This window comes from Gopherus evgoodei, chromosome 6 (genome assembly GCF_007399415.2).
Source record: "Gopherus evgoodei ecotype Sinaloan lineage chromosome 6, rGopEvg1_v1.p, whole genome shotgun sequence".
NCBI classification, from domain to species: domain Eukaryota; kingdom Metazoa; phylum Chordata; order Testudines; family Testudinidae; genus Gopherus; species Gopherus evgoodei.
The window spans coordinates 74585251-74606146 of NC_044327.1; the positions used below are offsets into that span (position 1 = coordinate 74585251).

The 20896-nt window shown below is 46.4% G+C and overlaps 1 protein-coding gene across 5 annotated transcripts in view; it reads right to left on the minus strand.

Annotated features, from left to right (window-relative positions):
• LOC115653269 (endoplasmic reticulum aminopeptidase 2-like) overlaps positions 1-20896 on the minus strand; it is a 52089-nt gene that overhangs the window by 23012 nt on the left and 8181 nt on the right. For 2 of the 5 annotated variants that reach the window (XM_030566258.1, XM_030566257.1), the window contains exons 1-5: positions 15209-15890; positions 5814-6448; positions 3537-3675; positions 2532-2666; positions 542-662 (exon numbers count right to left, since the gene is read on the minus strand). In XM_030566258.1, coding sequence (XP_030422118.1) covers positions 542-662; positions 2532-2666; positions 3537-3675; positions 5814-6310 — 892 coding nt within the window. In that variant the 5' untranslated portion in view covers positions 6311-6448; positions 15209-15890. Of the gene's footprint in view, positions 1-541; positions 663-2531; positions 2667-3536; positions 3676-5813; positions 6449-15208; positions 15891-20896 lie in introns of those variants that run through there. The other 3 variants (XM_030566259.1, XM_030566260.1, XM_030566262.1) reach the window with 3 other exon arrangements.

Genomic DNA, 20896 nt, shown 5'->3' on the forward strand with positions numbered 1-20896 from the left:
AACACAGACATACTGGGAGTGACTTACATGCTGGAGTCTGTTTGTGAGCAGCAAGGCATTGTAAAGGACACCCTAGGTTACAGAGCAGGAGTGACACAGCTACTCATTAGTCTGGATGATGGGTTGGCAACCTTTCAGAAGTGTTGTGCCGAGTCTTCATTTATTCACTCTAATTTAAGGTTTCATGTGCCAGTAATACATTTTAACCTTTTTAGAAGGTCTCTTTCTGTAAGTCTATAATATATAACTAAACTACTGTTGTATGTAAAGTAAATAAGGTTTCAGAAGTTTCATTTAAAATTAAATTAAAATGCAGAGCTCCCCGGACCGGTGGCCAGGACCCAGACAGCGTGAGTGCCACTGAAAATCAGCTCGTGTGCCGCCTTCGGCGCCCGTGCCATAGGTTGCCTACCCCTGGTCTGGATTGTACCCTGTTACACCACACTTTATAAATAAAAAGTAACAATAAATAAATAATAATGGGCTCATATTTACTTACCATCTTACAATCTCCTGTTTTATTGAACATTAGGCAAATTACCTTGTTTTGGGAGAGGGTAATAGATACCAAAATATTGCTCATAGAATTCCAATATCTTTATGGCAGCTTCAAGTGCATAACGAGCTTGATTCAGTTTCTCTGGAGTGACATATACTGACACCTGTTGAATAAATACAATATATACAACTACATGAAATATGGCTTAAAGTTCAATGAAGCAGTTGTTTGGTTGCTTTTCACTTCCTTTGAATTTAGTTTAAGAATGCAAAATGCAGAGTAAGAACTATGGGCTGGATCCACAAAAGGACTTAGACATTGTGACTGTCAATGTAATTTTAGCCACCTTGAAAAATCACTGGAACACCAATGCAATACACAAAGCCTGAGTTAGGTGCTTAGGTTCCCTGTATAATAACTGGGAAGAAATAGGTGCCAAAGAATGCTATTTACAAAAGCCAATATACTAGGCAGGGAGCCTAGGAAAGGGGTGTATTCTAAGCCTACCCTTCTCACAAAGCGAGACACCCAAGTTCAGGTTGCAGGGAGGCCTGTATCTGTAACTTTCACTCCATGCATCTGAAGAAGTGAGGTTTTTTTACCCACGAAAGCTTAAGCCCAAATAAATCTGTTAGTCTTTAAGGTGCTACTGGACTCCTTGTTGTTAAAGAGTCATTAGATGAGAGAGATAATTACTCTGTAGCCTGATGATTAGGGAACCCACCTGGGAGCTGGGAGCAGGGGCGGCTCTAGGTATTTTGCAGCCCCAAGCACAGCAGGCAGGCTGCCTTCGGCGGCTTGCCTACGGGAGGTCCCTGGTCCCGCGGTTTCAGCAGCGCGCCTGTGGGAGGGCTGCCGAAGCCACGGGACCAGCGGACCCTCTGCAGGCATGCCACCGAAGGCAACCTGCCTGCTACCCTCCTGGCAACCGGCAGAGCGCCCCCCATGGCTTGCCGCCTCAGGCACGCGCTTGGAGCGCTAGTGCCTGGAGCCACCCCTGGGTGGGAGACCTGAGGTCCTGTCCCCCTGCTTCAGTAACTAAGTATTTATCCAGAGTGAGAGATTGAGGGAGACCGACATCAGAATAGCCCATAACACAGTGGGTGAAGTATTCTCCTGAGAGATGTGGGAGACCCCTGTTCAAATCATCTCTCTCACTTAGGGAGTGGAAGGGAAATGAACCCAGGTCTCCCACATCCCAGGTGAATGCTCTAACCACTATACTAAAAGTTATAATGTGGGCAGTGGCAGCACCATCTCCTCCTTGTACCAGATTTTGAATGGGACCTGATCTGGCAGCATGCCTACTAGATTGGGCCCCACAGATGAGGTGGGTGCTCCTCTGCTTATCTTAATGGTTCATGCATCGCACAAAGGCTTAGGCGGGAGACAGACATACAGATGCTTAAAGCGAGATAGCAATGTACATGCCCAGGGGCAGAAACTCCTGCATCTAGGGAATTTTTAGAGTGAAAATATAGGCAACTGAGTAAGTTTAGGCACCTACAGGGTTAGGAGGCAGTGAGCACTGGTTTTATGGATTGCAGTTGTGCCTAAAACTGGGATTTAGGTGCCTAACTACCTTTGTGGATCTGCACCTATGCCATCTTGCTAAAGCAAAAAGAAGAATGTCTACCTGTCCAGATCCCATGAGCAAAATATGCTGCACTGAGAACACACCAACAAACAAGCAACACTCCATACCTTCTTATCCACTTTCTATATCTTCAGTATAGCTGGCAAGTGCTTGATGTGGTCTGCTGGTTATTTTAGTTGGGCAAACCCTAGATTTGATTCCTAAAAGTTCAACAAAGGCTAGGACCATTGTGTAGGCAGCATGCTCAAACTGTTGGAAGGTAAAAGTTACTTGATTTGCACTGCACATTGCTGACCCTTTTAGCCAAGTAAAGAGCACTGTTGACAGGTTCTGAAAGCAAGTCCAATTGTTAAGTCTGGGTGATCTATGCTGACCATGGAAGGAAGGGAAATGGATGGTTTCTCAATTGAATATATAATCATCTTTAAAACCTACCTTAATTCCAGATGAAGTTGTACCAGTGACTGACTGGAAATCACTAACTATAAATGCTACCAAGTAGGTGCTCATTTTTACGCTCTCTGCAAAGTGATCTTCAAACAGGTTGTTGTCTAGCTTTAGAGTCTTTACCTAGAAAACATGAATTGGGACAGACAACATATACTCAGTTCTACTTCTAGTATGTAGCTACAGTTCATTTTTCAATAAAACTGTCATTGTTCTTTTTAAAACTGTTCAACATTATCCAATGTGAAAGTTAAGAAGGAACTTAGGCAAGCACTGGGAGATGGAGTAGATTACCTGCCTAACCTTCCTGCAGCTGAAAGATAGAATAATTAGAATTGGTGACTAAAGGACCGATTATCAGCTTAGATATTTTTTATTTTTAATATAGAACAGAATAATAATATAGGATTTGCCATACCAGATGATCAGACTATTGGTTGATCAAGTCAAAGTATTCTGCCTGTGACAATAGTCCATACCTGATATTTCAGAGAAAGGTAGATGAAGGTTTTTTGCAATATTCCTTCCTGCTTTGCTAAATTCCTTCCTGTCCCCTGTTAGTAATCAGTTTATGCCCTGAAGTGTGATTCATACATTCAGATTTTAAGGCCATCTATTCTGACATCTTGAATAACAGATGCCATGAGATTTGATTACTGCTATTTTAGCATGTATAATTATAGATGCTGCTAAAGAGGTCACAAAATTACTCTTCCATGGTATCTGCCTCTGACATTCTACAGCCATGAATTCCTCAGACTGATGCTGCATGAAGAATTATTTCTTTGAATTAGTTCTACGTATCCTCTTATTCTCCTGTTATGGACAACGTAAAAACAAGGGACAAAACAATTCTTTGCATGATATAAGGAAACCACAGGCCTACCTTATTTGGTCTCATATAAACACATGAATAGCAACTACCCAATAAAGAAAGGAAGAAAACACATACATAGGTGCAAAGCAGTTGAGGATATGACTGAAAAAATTTACCTTTGGCATATTAGATAGTGCACTATGTTGCCCATCCCTCTGAATCTTTATTGTATAATTTGCCTTAAAGGATGGTTCGTCAAAACATGGGAATGCCATCCGGGCTGAAGTAGGTTCAAAATGAGTAGAAGCCAACAATCTGAAAGGACAAAGCAAGCAGCAGAATTTGCAAGAAAAGTGTTTTTCTTTACCAAGGTGAATTACTAAACCAAAACTCATTTGACATTCACTGATAGCCTATAAGGAAAATTGCTTGGATAACAGAAATCTAAACAGTAAGGTAGCCATAGAGACTTTTCTAGGCACTTAGTGGGTGCTGTCCTTGAAGCACAATGGTCCAGATCCTCAATAGTATTTAGGCATCTAACTCCCATTGGTTTCAAATATTTTCCCATTGATTTCAGTGGGAGTTAGGCACTCATATACCTTTGAGAATCCTGTCATTTGTTGTAATTGGGTCAGGGGAAAACTGTATTGTAACTAGGTTCTCTGACCATGACAAAATCCAGATACCAGGTCACAATACAATTGTCCTCTGGCAAAGTTACAAAATGGTTAAGTCATAACAGAGACAGATCTTAACTATGTAACCATGCTGCCACTGAAGCGATTTTTGATTCTTCAGAACAACATGTAATCTGATTAAAGAGACTAGGTGGGTGAAGTAATGTCTTTATCTCACTGACGGAAGTTGGTTCAGTAAGTAGGGCCCTACCAAATTCATGGCCAAGGAAAACTCATCACAGACTGTGAAATCTGGTCTCCCTCTGTGAAATCTATTTTTTTTGTGTGTGTGCTTTTACCCTATACTATACAGATTTAATGGGGGAGACCAGTGTTTCTCAAATTGGGGGTCCTGAGCCAAAAGGGAGTTGCACGGGTGTTGAATGGTTATTTTAGGGGGGTTGTTGCATTGCCACCCTTACTTCTGCGCTGCCTTCAGATCTGGGCAGCAGCTGTTAAGCCAGACACCCAACTCTGAAGGCAGTATCCTCCCAGCAGCAGTGCAGAAGTAAAGGTGGCAATACCATATCAAGCCAGCCTTACTTCTGCGCTGCTACTGGCGATGGCTCTGTCTTCAGAGCTGGGCTCCTGGCCATAAGCCGCTGGTCTCCAGCTGCCCAGCTCTGAAGGCAGCACTACTGCCAACAGTGGTGCAGAAGTAAGGCTAGCGGTACCATCACCCCCACCCAATAACCTTGTGACACACACCCACAGCTTCTTTTTGGGTCAGGACTCCGACAATTACAACACCGTGAAATTTCAGATTTAAATAGCTGAAATCATGAAATTGATGATTTTTTAAATCCCATGACCGTGAGATTGACCAAAATGGACTGTGAATTTGGTAGGGCCCGAACAGAAATTGATCCAATAAAAGATATTACCTCACCCACCTAGTCTCTCTCATATCCTGGGACCAAAATGGTGACAAACTACAGCATAAAACATATAAATACAGAAAAAGTATAAGAAAAAAGTGAAGATTCTCTTATTCTGCTCACTCTTTTGGAACAATTAATTAGGAATTACTTATAAACTCTCACAGACATTGGTAACTCCGAGATGCTTATACAAGCGCATAGTGGAAGACTGTCTCACCCCTGAAAAGTTTATGAAGATGTTTGCACCCTTACCTACAGAGAATAAAATTTTCAAAAGCACCTAAGTGATTTAAGAACTTAAGCACCATTGACTTTAATTAACTGCCTCTCAGTGATTCTTGACAGCTGACTGAAATTTCCATTGATGCCACTGCAAGTCTCACACTAGAATCAAGATCAGATTATGAAATTGAAATCTACACTCTAGACAACATATTCACTGTACAGAATGCAGTAGTATTTTATCCTAAAAGTGTATTCATTGAGGTTGATATAGTAATCAGTTCTTTATAGTTTCTATTTAAATAGAGCTTTAGAATAATTATTGGTTTGTATTGTTGCTGTAGTTTTTCTTTTCTGACTTCATGCAAAAGATTAACAATATTATATATATATTATATTGTTAATCTTTTTCATAAAGTCAGAAAAGAAAAACTACAGCAACAATACAAACCAACAATTATAGTATGGGAGACGTTATTACATGAAGAGAGTAGAATACAACAATAGCAGTATTAATGTACAGCAAACAAAATAAAACCCTTAGAGATAAAAAGTCAGCATGTTATTAAACTATTATAACATTATTTTCTCCAGTTTAAAGTACAAGAGCTTTATATTGAAAAGATCAATATAACAATATGGTATGAAGTCTTTTGTAGCCTTTACTTACTTTGTTTGACCATCCTTAGTTTTGTAAGTACTTTTATAAAAGCCATAGAAACCGTCTGAAAGATTGGCAATATAGTTTATAGAAAGGAAATACTTCTTATCGACTTGCAATGGTTCAGCATATAGAAAGGCAATTTGCTCATGGGGCGGGTATTCCAAAACTTTCATTTGTTTTAAATCTGCTTGGGTCTTTCCATTTTCCTCCTCAATAGCTGCACTGATGATTTCCAGATGTTTGCTATGCAAGACTATGGTGCTAGTTTCATGTACCACAGTGACTTCAATCTTCACAGATCCCATGAATATTAATGAAGTCAGATTCGGGTGAATTACAAGGTCATAATGGACTGGGAGGATCCAACCAGGGAGCCTTAATTTATTCCACGGAAATGGTTGTCCATTTGTTGCTATAGGAAAAGATGTGTTTTCAATGCTTCTTTCTCCACTGAGGGCATAATTAATTCCAACAAAGTTCAAAATGAGTAAAAGCAATAGCATTGCCACTGGCCACTGAAATGTTGTATTTGTTTATCAGATTTTGTATTTTAGCTACTTCAGCATTTTATTCTAACAATCAAAAAGCAAAAACTAAAACGCATATCTTCTGTCTAGTGGAGAATTTCTTAATTGCTTATCCTGAAAGGCAGAAAAGGACCAATATGAGCACTCTATATATGTACAATCAAGTTATTTGGGGCAGAACCTGACTTATTTAAAAAATGTGTTAACATTGCGCTGCCAATTAGTAGGGATTTTACCCATCACGGACCAATCATTCAACCTAATCCATGCTGGTACAGGGATCTGCCTGCATGGATCTGATTGCAGGATCCAGACCCATGTTTTTAAGTATTTTGTTCAATGTTCAGGTGAAGGCATCATTAAGGATTGATTTTCAAAAACTGAAACTCGGAAGTGTGTGCAACTGTATGCATATTTATCACAGCTATGTGAGAGTGCAAGGTATTTGGGCTAGTAGTGGACTGAAATGTACAGCAGGCTATTTGCAAGCTTAAAAACCTGATTGCAATCATGCTAGCAGTATACCTTCATTTTTGAAAAACAAGCCTTTATTATGAATGAATTTTTTTGTGCAACGGAAGGGGAACCCCCATCCCACCCCCAATAATTCTTTAAAAGTCTCTTTGGCTCTTCCTGCTTTGTTTTTGCTTCTGTATTTAGCACTACCTTGCCTGTCTTTAAAACAAATGCAAGATTAAAATAAGAAATGTTAGGTTCCTCCAATTGCGAGCTTGGATGAAGAAAAGATTTAGCATCCTCTCAGCAGCCATGAAAATGACGATGCAGCAAGCAGCCCTGAGAAACCAAGTAGGGCCCTTCAAAACAACCCAAATGTAGTACCAGAGGACCCAGTGCTACAAACCAAGCTGTGCATTTCAGCAGCAGCAGAGAGCCAAATGTCAGAGATCAGGGCCCCTACAAATGATGCTGTGATGCCATAGCTTGGGTGCAGATATTTTTCTGCCTGAATGTCAGTCAACCACTGGAGAAATTGTAAGAGCTATGCAACTCAGACACGTCTGGCTAACAGCTCTGGTATGGAGCTCAACTAAAGAGAAGAGTCAAAGACACTTGGTCAAAGAAAAAGACGGTTACTCACCTTTGTAACTGTTGTTCTTCGAGATGTGTTGCTCACATCCATTCCAGTTAGGTGTGCGCGCCGCGCGTGCACGTTCGTCGGAAACTTTTTTACCCTAGCAACTCCAGTGGGCCGGCAGGTCGCCCCCTAGAGTGGCGCCGCCATGGCGCTCTATATATACCCCTGCCGGCCCGCCCGCTCCTCAGTTCCTTCTTGCCGGCTACTCCGACAGTGGGGAAGGAGGGCGGGTGTGGAATGGATGTGAGCAACACATCTCGAAGAACAACAGTTACAAAGGTGAGTAACCGTCTTTTCTTCTTCGAGTGATTGCTCACATCCATTCCAGTTAGGTGACTCCCAAGCCATACCTAGGCGGTGGGGTCGGAGTGAGAAGTCGCGGCCCGGAGCACCGCAGTTCCGAAGGCCGCATCCTCCCTCGACTGCTGGACCAGGGCGTAGTGGGAAGCAAAAGTGTGGACCGATGACCAGGTCGCTGCCCGACAGATTTCCTGGATGGGCACACGGGCTAGGAAAGCCAGCGATGACGCCTGCGCCCTGGTAGAATGCGCAGTCACACGGCCCGCAGGGACATGGGCCAAGTCATAACAAGTCCTGATACAGGACGTAACCCAAGAGGATATCCTCTGGGAGGAGATAGGAAAACCTTTCATACGATCTGCTACCGCCACGAAAAGCTGGGGGGATTTTCGGAAGGGCTTAGTCCTGTCTATGTAGAACGCGAGAGCCCTACGGACATCCAGCGAGTGGAGCTGCTGCTCCCTGCCTGAGGAGTGAGGTTTTGGGAAAAAAACCGGAAGGAAAATCTCTTGGTTGACATGGAAGGCTGAGACCACCTTGGGCAGAAAAGCAGGGTGTGGTCTCAGCTGCACCTTGTCCTTGTGGAAGACCGTATATGGGGGGTCTACCACAAGAGCTCGGAGCTCCGACACCCGTCTAGCTGAGGTGACAGCCACTAGAAAGGCAGTTTTCCAAGAGAGGTAGAGCAGGGAGCAAGTAGCTAACGGCTCAAAGGGGGGCCCCATGAGTCGGGACAACACCAGGTTAAGATCCCAGGTGGGAGCAGGGGGACGGACGTTAGGGAATAAACGTTCCAGCCCTTTAAGGAATCTCGACACCGTCGGGTGAGAAAAAACGGAGCGACCGTCCGCACCCGGGTGAAAGGTGGAGATAGCAGCTAGGTGGACTCGCAACGACGATAAGGCCAGACCTTGCCCTTTGAGGGACCAAACATAGTCTAATATTTCGGAAACCGAAACTTCCATAGGGCGGAGATTTCTCTCTACGCACCAACAGGAGAAGCGCTTCCATTTCGCTGAATACGTGGCTCTTGTGGACGGTTTCCTGCTGCTCAAGAGCACCTCTCTCACAGGCGTGGAGCATCGCAGCTCTGGGCCAGTCAGCCACGCAGGAGCCACGCCGCTAGGTGCAGCGACTGCAGGTCTGGGTGACACAGGGTCCCGTGGTCCTGGGTAATCAGGTCCGGATGAAGGGGCAGGGGAACTGGGTCGGCTATGGCCAAGTCCAGCAGCATGGTGTACCAGTGCTGCCTGGGCCACGCCGGGGCTACCATGATCACGAGCGCCTTGTCCCTGCGCACCTTCAGGAGGACCTTGTGGACTAGAGGGAACGGGGGAAATGCATAGTACAGGTGGGTCGACCACCGGATGAGGAAGGCGTCCCCTATCGACCCCGGTTCCCTGCCCTGAAAGGAGCAGAATGCTGGGCACTTCCTGTTCCCCCTGGACGCAAAGAGGTCCACCCGGGGATAACCCCACCTCCGGAAAATGGAGAGAGCGACATCCGGGCGAAGGGACCACTCGTGCGACAGGAAGGATCTGCTCAGTCGATCTGCCAGAGTGTTCCGTACTCCAGGGAGGAAGGAAGCCCTGAGGTGAACGGAGTGGGCTACGCAAAAGTCCCAGAGACGTATCGCCTCGTGGCACAGGGAGGAGGACCTGGTGCCGCCCTGCTTGTTGATATAGTACATCGTCGTCGTGTTGTCCGTAAACACGGCGACACAACGACCCTGAAGCTGATGACAAAACGCTTGACAAGCAAGGCGGACCGCTCTCAACTCCCGTATGTTGATGTGGAGCCCCACCTCCTCCTGGGACCACAGGCCCTGTGTCCGCAGGGTCCCCAGGTGGGCCCCCCAGCCCAGATCTGAGGCATCCGTTGTCAGGGATACCGATGGCTGAGAGGGGTGAAAGGGAAGACCCGCACATAACACGGACTGGTCCAACCACCAGCCGAGAGAGTCCAAGACCTTCTGGGGGATTGTGACTAACATGTCTAAAGGTTGCCTTTGCGGCCTGTAACGGCTGATAAGCCACAGCTGGAGAGGCCTCATGTGGAGCCGAGCGTAGCCGGTCACAAAAGTGCACGCTGCCATGTGGCCTAACAGGGTTAGACATGTCCTTACTGACGTCAACGGGGCTGACCGCAAACGCTGAACGATCGCCGCCATGGTCTGGAACCGTTGCAGAGGCAGCGAGGCCCTGCCCATCGTGGCGTCCAAGACCGCCCCGATAAATTCCACCTTTTGCGTGGGCCTCAGAGTGGATTTGTCTGTGTTTATCAGGAGGCCCAGACTTGCAAATACGGCGGTGATCAGGCGGACATGGCTGCTGACCTGCTGCTCCGACGTGCCCCGAATCAACCAGTCGTCCAGATAAGGGAACACGTGGACACGGTTGCGTCGAAGATGCGCCACGACAACTGCCATGCATTTTGTAAACACCCTCGGGGCCGTGGACAGGCCGAAAGGGAGGACTGCAAACTGATAATGAAGAGCCCCCACAACGAAGCGGAGAAAGCGTCTGTGGCGCGGCCAAATGGCAATATGAAAATACGCGTCCTGCATGTCGAGGGCGGCGTACCAGTCTCCCGGATCCAGGGATGGAATAATGGTCCCCAGGGATACCATGCGGAACTTCAACTTCACGAGGTATTTGTTGAGTTCTCGCAGGTCGAGGATAGGCCTGAGGCCCCCCTTGGCCTTGGGGATCAGAAAGTAGCGGGAATAAAACCCCTTGCCTTTCTCGTTTTCCGGAACCGCCTCTATGGCTCCTTTGCTGAGGAGCGTCTGCACCTCCTGTCGAAGGAATTGCTCGTGAGAGGGGTCCCTGAAGAGGGACGAGGAAGGAGGGCGGGAAGGAGGAAACGAAACAAACTGCAGGCGGTATCCCGTCCGCACCAGGTTTAAGACCCAGCGGTCCGATGTTATTTGGGACCACGCCGGGAGGAAAAACGAAAGGCGGTTTGAAAACGGGGGGGAAAGGATCCATAGGGGAAACTGCTACAGCGCCCTCGGGCGCACCTTCAAAATGAAGGCTTAGGACCAGGCGGGGGTTTCGAGGAGCCCTGGTTCTGCCCCCCTTGGTTCCCAGACTGCCTGCGCCTGCCGTTCCTGCCGCGGCGCCTGTAAGGGTCCTGCCGCTGGCGGAACTGGGAAAACGGCCTACGGTACGGCTGCTGCTGTGGCCTAAAGGGTCTACGCTGCGTCACGGGGGTGTGCATCCCGAGGGACCGCGCAATGACCCGGTTGTCCTTCAGACTCTTGAGTCTGGGGTCTGTCTTTTCCGAAAACAGGCCCTGGCCTTCGAAAGGAAGGTCCTGTATCGTGTGCTGGAGCTCTGGCGGAAGGCCGGAAACCTGCAGCCAGGAGATGCGACGCATCGTAACTCCCGACGCGAGGGTACGGGCAGCCGAGTCCGCAGCGTCCAAGGATGCTTGTAAGGCCGTGCGCGCGACCTTTTTGCCCTCGTCCAGGATGGCCGTAAACTCCTGGCGAGCATCCTGTGGCAGCAGCTCTTTAAATTTGTCCACTGCCACCCAGGAGTTAAAAGCGTACCTGCTCAGCAGGGCCTGCTGATTAGAGACCCTGAGCTGCAGGGCCCCAGCCGAATATACCTTACGGCCAAGGAGGTCCATCCGCCTGGCCTCTCTGGATTTGGGGGCCGGAGCCTCCTGGCCGTGACGCTCCCTATCGTTCACCGACTGCACCACCAGTGAACCGGGAGTCGGGTGAACGTGCAAGTATTCATACCCCTTGGAAGGGGCCATGTACTTTCTCTCGACTCCTTTCGCTGTCGGAGGGATGGAGGCCGGGGACTGCCAGATAGTATTGGCATTGGCCTGAATGGTCCGTACAAAGGGCAGGGCGACCCTGGTGGGAGCATCCGAAGAGAGGATGGTAACAATCGGGTCCTCTATCTCCGAGACCTCCTCTGCCTGCAGACTCAGGTTTTGGGCCAACCGCCTGAGGAGGTCCTGGTGCGCCCTGAGATCCAGCGGGGGGGGACTGTTGGAGGAGGTACCCGCCACCGCCTCATCCGGGGAGGAGGATGAGGAGACCCCAGGCACGATAGTGTCCAACTGAGGGTCTTCCTCAGCCCTCGCCTCTACCTCCGGAGCCACAGCGGAGTCCTGCTGTTTGGACCCTTCCTCCGCCTCCGGGGAGGGAGGGGGGCGAGACAAGGAGGCTTCAGGGGCCCTACGCTCCGCATTCGCCGGTGTGGGAGGGAGCTGCTGGGGGCCCTGGGCCTGATGGTATGCCCAGGGTGTCCAGAATCCCCACTGTGGTGGGCCTTGGTCTTCCAGCGGCGGATCCCCGAAGAGCGCCGCCTGCCGGTCGGTGCCGAGCGCATACGCACTGTCCGCCTGCGAAGATACGGACGGCTGTCTCGAGGGCCACGGCGGGGCCGACCCCGGATGGTACGGGCCGGCGCGGGTCGGCACGGAGGATCGTCTCGGTGCCGGGGACCGGTGCCGGGAGTCGTATCGGTGCCGGGATCGGGACCGGGACCTGGATCTGTCACGGTGCCGGGATCCTGATCGGTACCGGGTGTCGCTTCGGTAGCGGGACCTGCCACCGGCTCGGTGCCGGGAGGTCGACCGGGACCTACCACCGGCTCGGCGCCGGGAGGTCGACCGAGACCGGGATCTGCCACCAGCTCGGTGCCGGGAGGTCGACCGGTGCGGCGAGTAGCGATGGGACCTGCTCCTGGAGTCGCGGTGCCGGTGACGCCGACTGGAGCTTGACCGCGACCGTCCGGAGGTCGACCGTTGCCGCGAGTGCGACCGGTGCCGCTGAGGGGAGCGGTGCCGGGACTGCGAGCGGCGTCGGGATCTGGAGCGCCCAAGACGTCGGGACCTAGATGGCGAAGGACTGTCTCTGGGCGGCGCCGACATCATGGGCTTGCCCCTGGACACGACCCGCACCGGAGGTACCGGGGGTGGCAGCCGAGTGGGCTCCGTCAGGGCAATAAGGTCCCGAGCCGAGGCGAAGGTCTCCGGTGTTGACGGGACCACTATCTCAACCCCAGATCTCATGGGGGAGCTCGGCGGCACCGGACTCAACGGACCCGCCAGGCCCGGAGTCAACGGTGCTGACGGTGCCGGCGGTGCCGCGGCCGATGTCGAGGCCGGGCGCTCAAGCCGGGTCTGCCTGGCCGGAGTAGCAGACTTCGACGGCCTAGGCTGTGATTCCGGTGCCGGAGAAGGTCGGTGCCGAGGAGTCTTCTCGGTGCCGGAGCGATCCGGTGCCGGTGCCGAGACCACGGTCCGCGAAGTCGACGGGTCAAGTGCCGCCTCCATGAGGAGAGTTCGGAGCCTCTGATCTCTCTCCTTTTTTGTCCTCGGCTTGAAAGCCTTACAGATGCGGCACTTGTCAGACCTGTGCGATTCCCCGAGGCACTTCAGGCACGCTTCGTGGGGATCGCTGGTGGGCATGGGCTTCTTGCAGGCCGCACACTGCTTGAAGCCCGGCGAAACAGGCATGAGCCTGGCGCCGGGTGCCGGGAAGGGCTAAGCCCCCGGCCAAGAACTATGTAACAACTATTGACTAAACTATTTACTTAACAACACTAATTAACACTATATAGAACTAGAGATAAGCGATTGAAAACTAGGAGAGCTAGGGACGTGGAGGACAGCTAAGCCGCGCTCCACAGTTCCAACGACCGACACGGCGGTAAGAAGGAACTGAGGAGCGGGCGGGCCGGCAGGGGTATATATAGAGCGCCATGGCGGCGCCACTCTAGGGGGCGACCTGCCGGCCCACTGGAGTTGCTAGGGTAAAAAAGTTTCCGACGAACGTGCACGCGCAGCGCGCACACCTAACTGGAATGGATGTGAGCAATCACTCGAAGAAGAACCTATGATTTGATTTAAGATACTTTATAATAAAGGCTACAATTTTTTCATGGAGGTCGTGGAAGTCACAGAATCCATGACTTCCTGCGACCTCTGTGAATTCAGCCCTGTCAGCCAGGATCTGCAGGATCTCTCCACCGCCCACTGCAGCAAGGGGACCCCGCAATTCCCCATGGACATAGGAGCTGGTAGCCCCATGGAGCTGCCGGCAGCAAGGCTGCAGCTCCTGGATGCTGCGGGCAGCAGGCCCCCTCTCCCCCACACACAGCTCCCAGCCAATGTGGGTGGTGAGGGCTCCCTGGAGCTCCCAGCTGCCACGGAGGGTGGGGTACCCCAGAGGTCTGAGCCGCCATGGGCACTGTGGAGCTCCGAGCTGGGGGACTCTGAAGCTCTGAATCCCCACAGGAAGTAGGGGGCCCCAGAGCTGGGAGCAGCCCCTGTAGCTGCCCAACCTCTGCAGGTAGTGTGGGGACCCCACAGCTGAGTGCCCCATTTTATCAGGGATAGGTCACAGGCCTCTTAATTTTTATTTATTTTTTTTTTTATTGCTCATGACCTGTCCGTGTCTTTTACTAAAAATATCTGTGACAAAATATATAAATACAAGATATATAGGTTAGATAAAATTGAAGGCTCAAAACTGGAAAAAATCACTCTTAGAAGCACAAATTGTACTTAAAATGCCCAGAGGACAGAATACCAATCAAACTGTGCACCAGTGACCCACACTAAAAATCTGCAACCAATTCAGTTAAACATTGTCTGTTGGTTACAAATCATCAGGGCCCCACTTTTAAGCCTCAGTACCTGGCTGTTTTTAATTTGTTGTCCCAAATGATAAAAGTAAAACTACTGAAATTATATTTTGTACTTTTGCTTGCAAAAGTTATTTTAATGTGAAGCTGAGTGAATAAAGATATCTCCAGTTTTACATATGTATTATTTTTCACAGTTCCAACTCACATTTTAAAGTCATTCATTTATGAAAGACATTTTGCAAATAGTTACAATTTAGCATCAGGAAAAAACAAAGCTACCGTCATTCCCAAGATTTAATGGTGAATGGAAAATCTCTAAATTGTCTTTATCAGTGAATAAAGAACTATGGTAAATGTGATGGTCTATTGCCTCCCCTTAAGTATTTGCTATATGTGCCAAACACTGTTTGCTGGCTGTAAACTCAGCCTGGATTTCTCGCCTCCCGCTCCTCATCCCCCGTGCAGAGGGACAGCAGAACGTTTACCACTAAAATCTCACTTACGGCACTAGCTCAGGCCCTCAAACATTCTAGAGAATGCTCATGTTTAAAGTTAATTGTAAGGTTTTGTGCCTTGCTGAATCAGGGCCTAGTCTTTGAAATATGATTTAAGTGTTGCACAGGACTTCTGCTAGCCCTCTGCACAGAGTGAATTTCACCGTCAGTGTCTGATTGTTTTAATCTTTCTTAACCCAGTAAGAGAGGCCTAGGATAACATAAAGGGTTCTCTTATTCAGTTATTTTTATTTATTTATAAATAAACTACATACATGCACTGTTAGGTATGTATTTTTTGAAAATCCAGTAAAAATAAAATACAGAACATAAATAAAACAAGCAAACAAGTGCTATAATACGTTACCGTCTCGTCTCTTTCTTTAACCATACAGAAGGCAGAATGGTCCTTTTATTTTCAGTTTCTTTTCAGTTTGTCATCACCCACTCTTGTTGAGACAAAGGTAGGAAAATAGCAACCTCTTGTGGCTGCCAGTTGAAAGATTTTTTATCTTTTCAGAAAGAACTTTGCAATATTTTATCAGAATGCAATCTGCTGTCCCATACTTAATGTTATTTGTGAAACAAATACACGTATATGCTTTTTCTTCTGCAGCTATCCCTAAAACTGAAATTGTAGTAAAACTACTTTTAAAGGCATTACAAGTAAAGATGTGTACTGGGGGCTGACATTTTAGGAAGCTTTAAAAATAGAAAAGGAATAAACATAGGCACTTCCCAGGCGCATTTGAAAACCCCAGACTAAAAAACCTTAAAATAAAAATCAACAGTACAGATTTTAAACTTGTGTAAATTATCACAAGTCCATTGAAGTCAAAGATCTGATGAGCTGCTCCACTGGATTTTTCTCCAAAAAGACTGTCATAATCATGGGCTGTCTTCCCTATTTCTGTACAGGATTTTTGTTCTATTGTCATAACTGTTGTCAAATAAACAGCACTTTCTGAGACTATAACATTTGGTCATTAATTGTGCAGAAGAGAAATATTGATGTTATTGTTCAGTGCAGTATTTTTCATAAAGCTGTTCTGAAAAAAACAGTGCACTTGTTAGAAAAATAAAATCACTATGAAAACACTTCTCCATAATTGACAAACACCAGAATCACCAAAAAAAACTAAACTGAATACTATCCACTTTCCACCCCACTTTTCCAGACTCTCTTTCTCCTCCATGTCACTAATCCACACAATAATTAATGACACTCAGAGCAATTCTACATATGATCCCTATATTTTAGAATTGCATTAACCTCTTTTGTTAAGATGAAGGAAAGAAATTCACTAGGAATCCTAGACATCATTCCTAGATAAAGGTCTCAAGACCAGGACTGTGATACTAATCATACTGTGTAAGTATCAGAGGAACTACATAAAATGCCATTATGCTCAATGATCACAGCAAAAACTAGGCTTGGCCATCAAGTTTCAGTAATGAAGTCGAACTGTTCATGATTACATATTGCAGCTAATTCTACTTGATAGTATGGCCCACATAAAATGCTTCTTTCCAAGAGTCAGTTAATAGAAAATTCGATAACCCAAACTATTTCAACTCCTCCTCCCCACAATATCAGTATTTCAGGATTAACAAAAAATTGAGGCAGCCGTGATTCCCATATTGGTATAGGTACTGGATAGTATAAATCAATAGTATGTTTTCAGCTGCGTAAAATGAGGCAGTGACGCAAGGAAAGTTCTGAAAAAGATTGCATCTGAAGGCAGCAACTGAAGAGAAAACAAGCTATTACCAGAACTTTTTGGGAAGAGTTTGTGTATCTATAGGTATCTAGATTTTATAACTAGCTCATCACTATGTTACTGAGCATCTGTATAAATGCTGCATATAACTTGTAAGCAACTAGTTTTGTTGCCACAGCTGCTCAAAAGAGGTTTTTATATATCAGCAACTTGGAACCATGATAAACACCTGTTTCTTCTGATTCTCCATAAAGGCCTCAAAGGCTACAAACACCTGTTAGAGAAGACCCACATTAAAGAGGGACAGATGTGGGGGGCATATGAGAGTATACAGCTGTATATCTTTTAAAGCTACATTGACTCTAGTCATCACTGTTCTCTGAGATTAAAGTGATTTGAGAGCCCTAGTATCCAGCTATAGCACTGATCAAAGTCTGATGAAATGTGGCATAACTTACTGCCATTTCTAAGAGTTTTGGATCCATGTAAGGGATATCTGGTCTGTACCAGACCAAAAAAATAAAAATAGACAACATGGCTATTGGCCTACTCGCTTTCTAGCTACTACTTGTAACTTTCACAAGGTGGTTTAGATTAGCGTGCTTGAATGCTCCCAGAGAACTTCTGATCCTCTTGCTGTACATTTTAAATAGTTACAATAGGACTTTAAGCTTCTGCTTTTGCAGTTTTTGAACCGATAAAACCTATTTATCTTTCAAATGGTGAAAGGCACCAGTGGAATCCTCCACATTCAGAGTTACAGTAGACCATTCATTTTATAAATACCAATTATACAAAATGACTAGTTATATGAACCATTTTTTCCAACAGGTGAAAACAAAACAAAAAACAGATCAGAGTTATATTGAAGAACAACAAGTCAACATCCCTTCACAGTCTGATGCCTCCATTGCATTAGAAACACTTTTATAGTGGTTTGAAGACCAAGAAAGCAATGCCATGCACCATACTACAGTTCATGCACTGTATTTACTGTAATTTTGAGATGTTTCATTTTATGAACTCCCAGTCCCCAGCTAGTTCATATATGCCTCCTGTATTCAGATTCTGGGATTGGCACAGAAAGGTTCAATTAGTGTTCTCCTAGGTTTTCCCTGGGATGGCACTACACAGTGAGAGGGAAGCACAGTTATCCAGACAGGTAAATGCATACAATTCCCTAAAAGCAGCAAAGAATCCTGTGGCACCTTATAGACTGACAGACATTTTGGAGCATGAGCTTTTGTGGGTGAATACCCACTTCATCAGATGCATGTAGTGGAAATTTCCAGGGGCAGGTATATATATCCAGGCAAGCTAGAGATAATGAGGTTAGTTCAATCAGGGAGGATGAGGTCCTGTTCTAGTAGTTGAGGCATGAAAACCAAGGGAGGAGAAACTGGTTTTGTAGTTGGCAAGCCATTCACAGTCTTTGTTTAATCCTGAGCTGATGGTGTCAAATTTGCAGATGAACTGAAGCTCAGCAGTTTCTCTTTGAAGTCTAGTCCTGAAGTTTTTTGGCTGCAGGATGGCCAGCTTAAGGTCTGCTATAGTGTGGCCAGGGAGGTTGAAGTGCTCTCCTACAGGCTTTTGTATATTGCCATTCCTAATATCTGATTTGTGTCCATTTATCCTTTTCCATAGCGAAGGCACTTTCACAGGCCTTGGGTGGCAGGCCAGTCCTCGCCCACAGGTAACCTGAAACATATTCTCACCAGTAACTGCACACTGCACCATAGTAACTCTAGCTCAGGAACCAATCCATGCAACAAACCTCGATGCCAACTATGCCCACATATCTACACCAGCAACACCATCACAGGACCTAACCAGATCAGCCATACCATCACCAGTTCATTCACCTGCACGTCCACCAATGTAATATACGCCATCATATGCCAGCAATGCCCCTCTGCTATGCACATCGGCCAAACTAGACAGTCGCTACGGAAAAGGATAAACGGACACAAATCAGATATTAGGAATGGCAATATACAAAAGCCTGCAGGAGAGCACTTCAACCTCCCTGGCCACACTATAGCAGACCTTAAGGTGGCCATCCTGGAGCCAAAAAACTTCAGGACTAGACTTCAAAGAGAAACTGCTGAGCTTCAGTTCATCTGCAAATTTGACACCATCAGCTCAGGATTAAACAAAGACTGTGAATAGCTTGCCAACTACAAAACCAGTTTCTCCTCCCTTGGTTTTCACGCCTCAACTACAAGAACAGGGCCTCATCCTCCCTGATTGAACTAACCTCATTATCTCTAGCTTGCCTGCATATATATACCTGCCCCTGGAAATTTCCACTACATGCATCTGATGAAGTGGGTATTCACCCACGAAAGCTCATGCTCCAAAATGTCTGTTAGTCTATAAGGTGCCACAGGATTCTTTGGTGCTTTTACAGAGCCAGACAAACGCAGCTACCCCTCTGATACTTGATACAATTCCCTGCTAACCTTGTCATAGAATACACTCATAACAAGGCCAGCTGCTACCCAAATGCCCCCTCATGGTCCTCTTCTGCACCCTTCCTATTCCCCCACCCCAACAAACAAACTCCACAGTCCCTCTTTTAGTTACAGTCCTTCTGAGAAGCTTCTGCATTTTTATAAAATTAACAATATTCTCAAACACAAATACAATCATCCACTCAGGATTAATCAAGGCATAACCCTGCCTTCCTGCAGACTTCTCCCTTCCTCAGGATCACTGCCAAAGACCCTCTTTCCACATAGCTCTACTCAGTTCCTTCTCTTCAAGAAACCCACCAGGGACTGCAGCTTCCTGTTGTCTTTTACCCAGGATCACCTGATTCAACCAAGATGTGGCTCATCCTGTAATCAGGGCTGGTTTAGGCCCAGGCTCTCCAACCCATGGGCAAGCCACCCTGCTACAATTCTGAACACTCCAGACAAATGAGGGGTTGTTCCTGAGTTGTAGCTGTAGTCTTGAGAGTAATCAACATGATTAAGTTCATACTACCCTAATTTGGGGGTTTACTTGCCACTTAGTCCCCTGCTAAGAGATACGATTAGACTGCACAGTTGTAGTTTTAATATGTGATATACTAACATTACTAATAAAAAAGTTTGGCTAGTTTGCCACAGAAACTTTAATCATAAACAATAAAGCCAATTTGGATTTTTCTTAAAGCATCTAATAAGTGATAAGTAACTAAGTCAGCATAATATTGTTTACTGTTTGACTTCATCACAGAGGAAAACAGAAAACTAAAGGCTGTCTACCTAAGGAAGTTGTACTGATTTAACTAAATTGGTTTAGAAGCAGATTTAGTTAAATCAATGCAAATCCCTTGTGTGGATACTTATTTCAGTTTTGGAATGCCTTAATTTAGCTTAAATTGGTTCTGTGCCTTTTTTATGCTAATTTGATATAAGGCATTCTAAAGTTAAGACTGAAAACTTAAAGTATCCACATACATGGATAAATAAACCTGTTTCTAAACTAATTTGGTTACACTGGTATAACTTTCTCATATAGACAAGGATGAAGGCTCCACAAGATGTAGAGAGAGAGCAGACTTTGGGGTTTGGCATTGTTAGAATCATTAGCATTGGTCTGTCTGAGGCAGAGGGCTAGATTGGGCCTTTCTGCTCAGAGCTGTGGAAGAGACAAGTGCCTACCTGCAGTGTCCCAGGAGGAGCACCAGGAAGAAATTTTGAATCAGGGGACTTATCTACATTACAATTGCTTATCAAGTTTCAACATGCATTAACTACCATGAGTCAAAGAACAAATTTTTTGTTCCTAGTCATTTTTCAGTTACAATTCCTCAGTGTCTAACTTGCTGAGGTGTGCAGGTCTTGAAGGGAAAGGAAGCTCCTCATGCTTGACCAGCTCTGTCCCCTCTGGCCATTTGCTCATGGAGAGAAGAGGGAGAATTAGGCCCCTATGATCTTGCCTCTGCTCTGAGAGATGGAATCTAGACAGCCAGGTGTAGGGGTGAGGAACAGTCTATTCCACAATGAACAGAATGGCTGCAGAAGATCATACACTATATCACAGCTCTCTATGAGTTGCACTTTTGGAATCCTTAAGTCACCGAAAAAAAAAGTGGTGGAAATAAGGTGGAATCACAGGTGTAAATGATGCAGGCTGTTATAATTATATCTGAGTTGTACAGCCTCCAAACACTCTTTTAGTATTACAAGGCCAAAATTATTTCTTAGTGTTACTGAATAGAGTGGCCCTTACCCCTGTTGGTGTCACTAGGTAGAAATCTCCTTGCTTAAGGCTGATGTTAAGGCCTACGTGAACCAAAGTACTTCCATGTTAGAAGCTTTTGTGTCAACCTCACTAAACCTGTG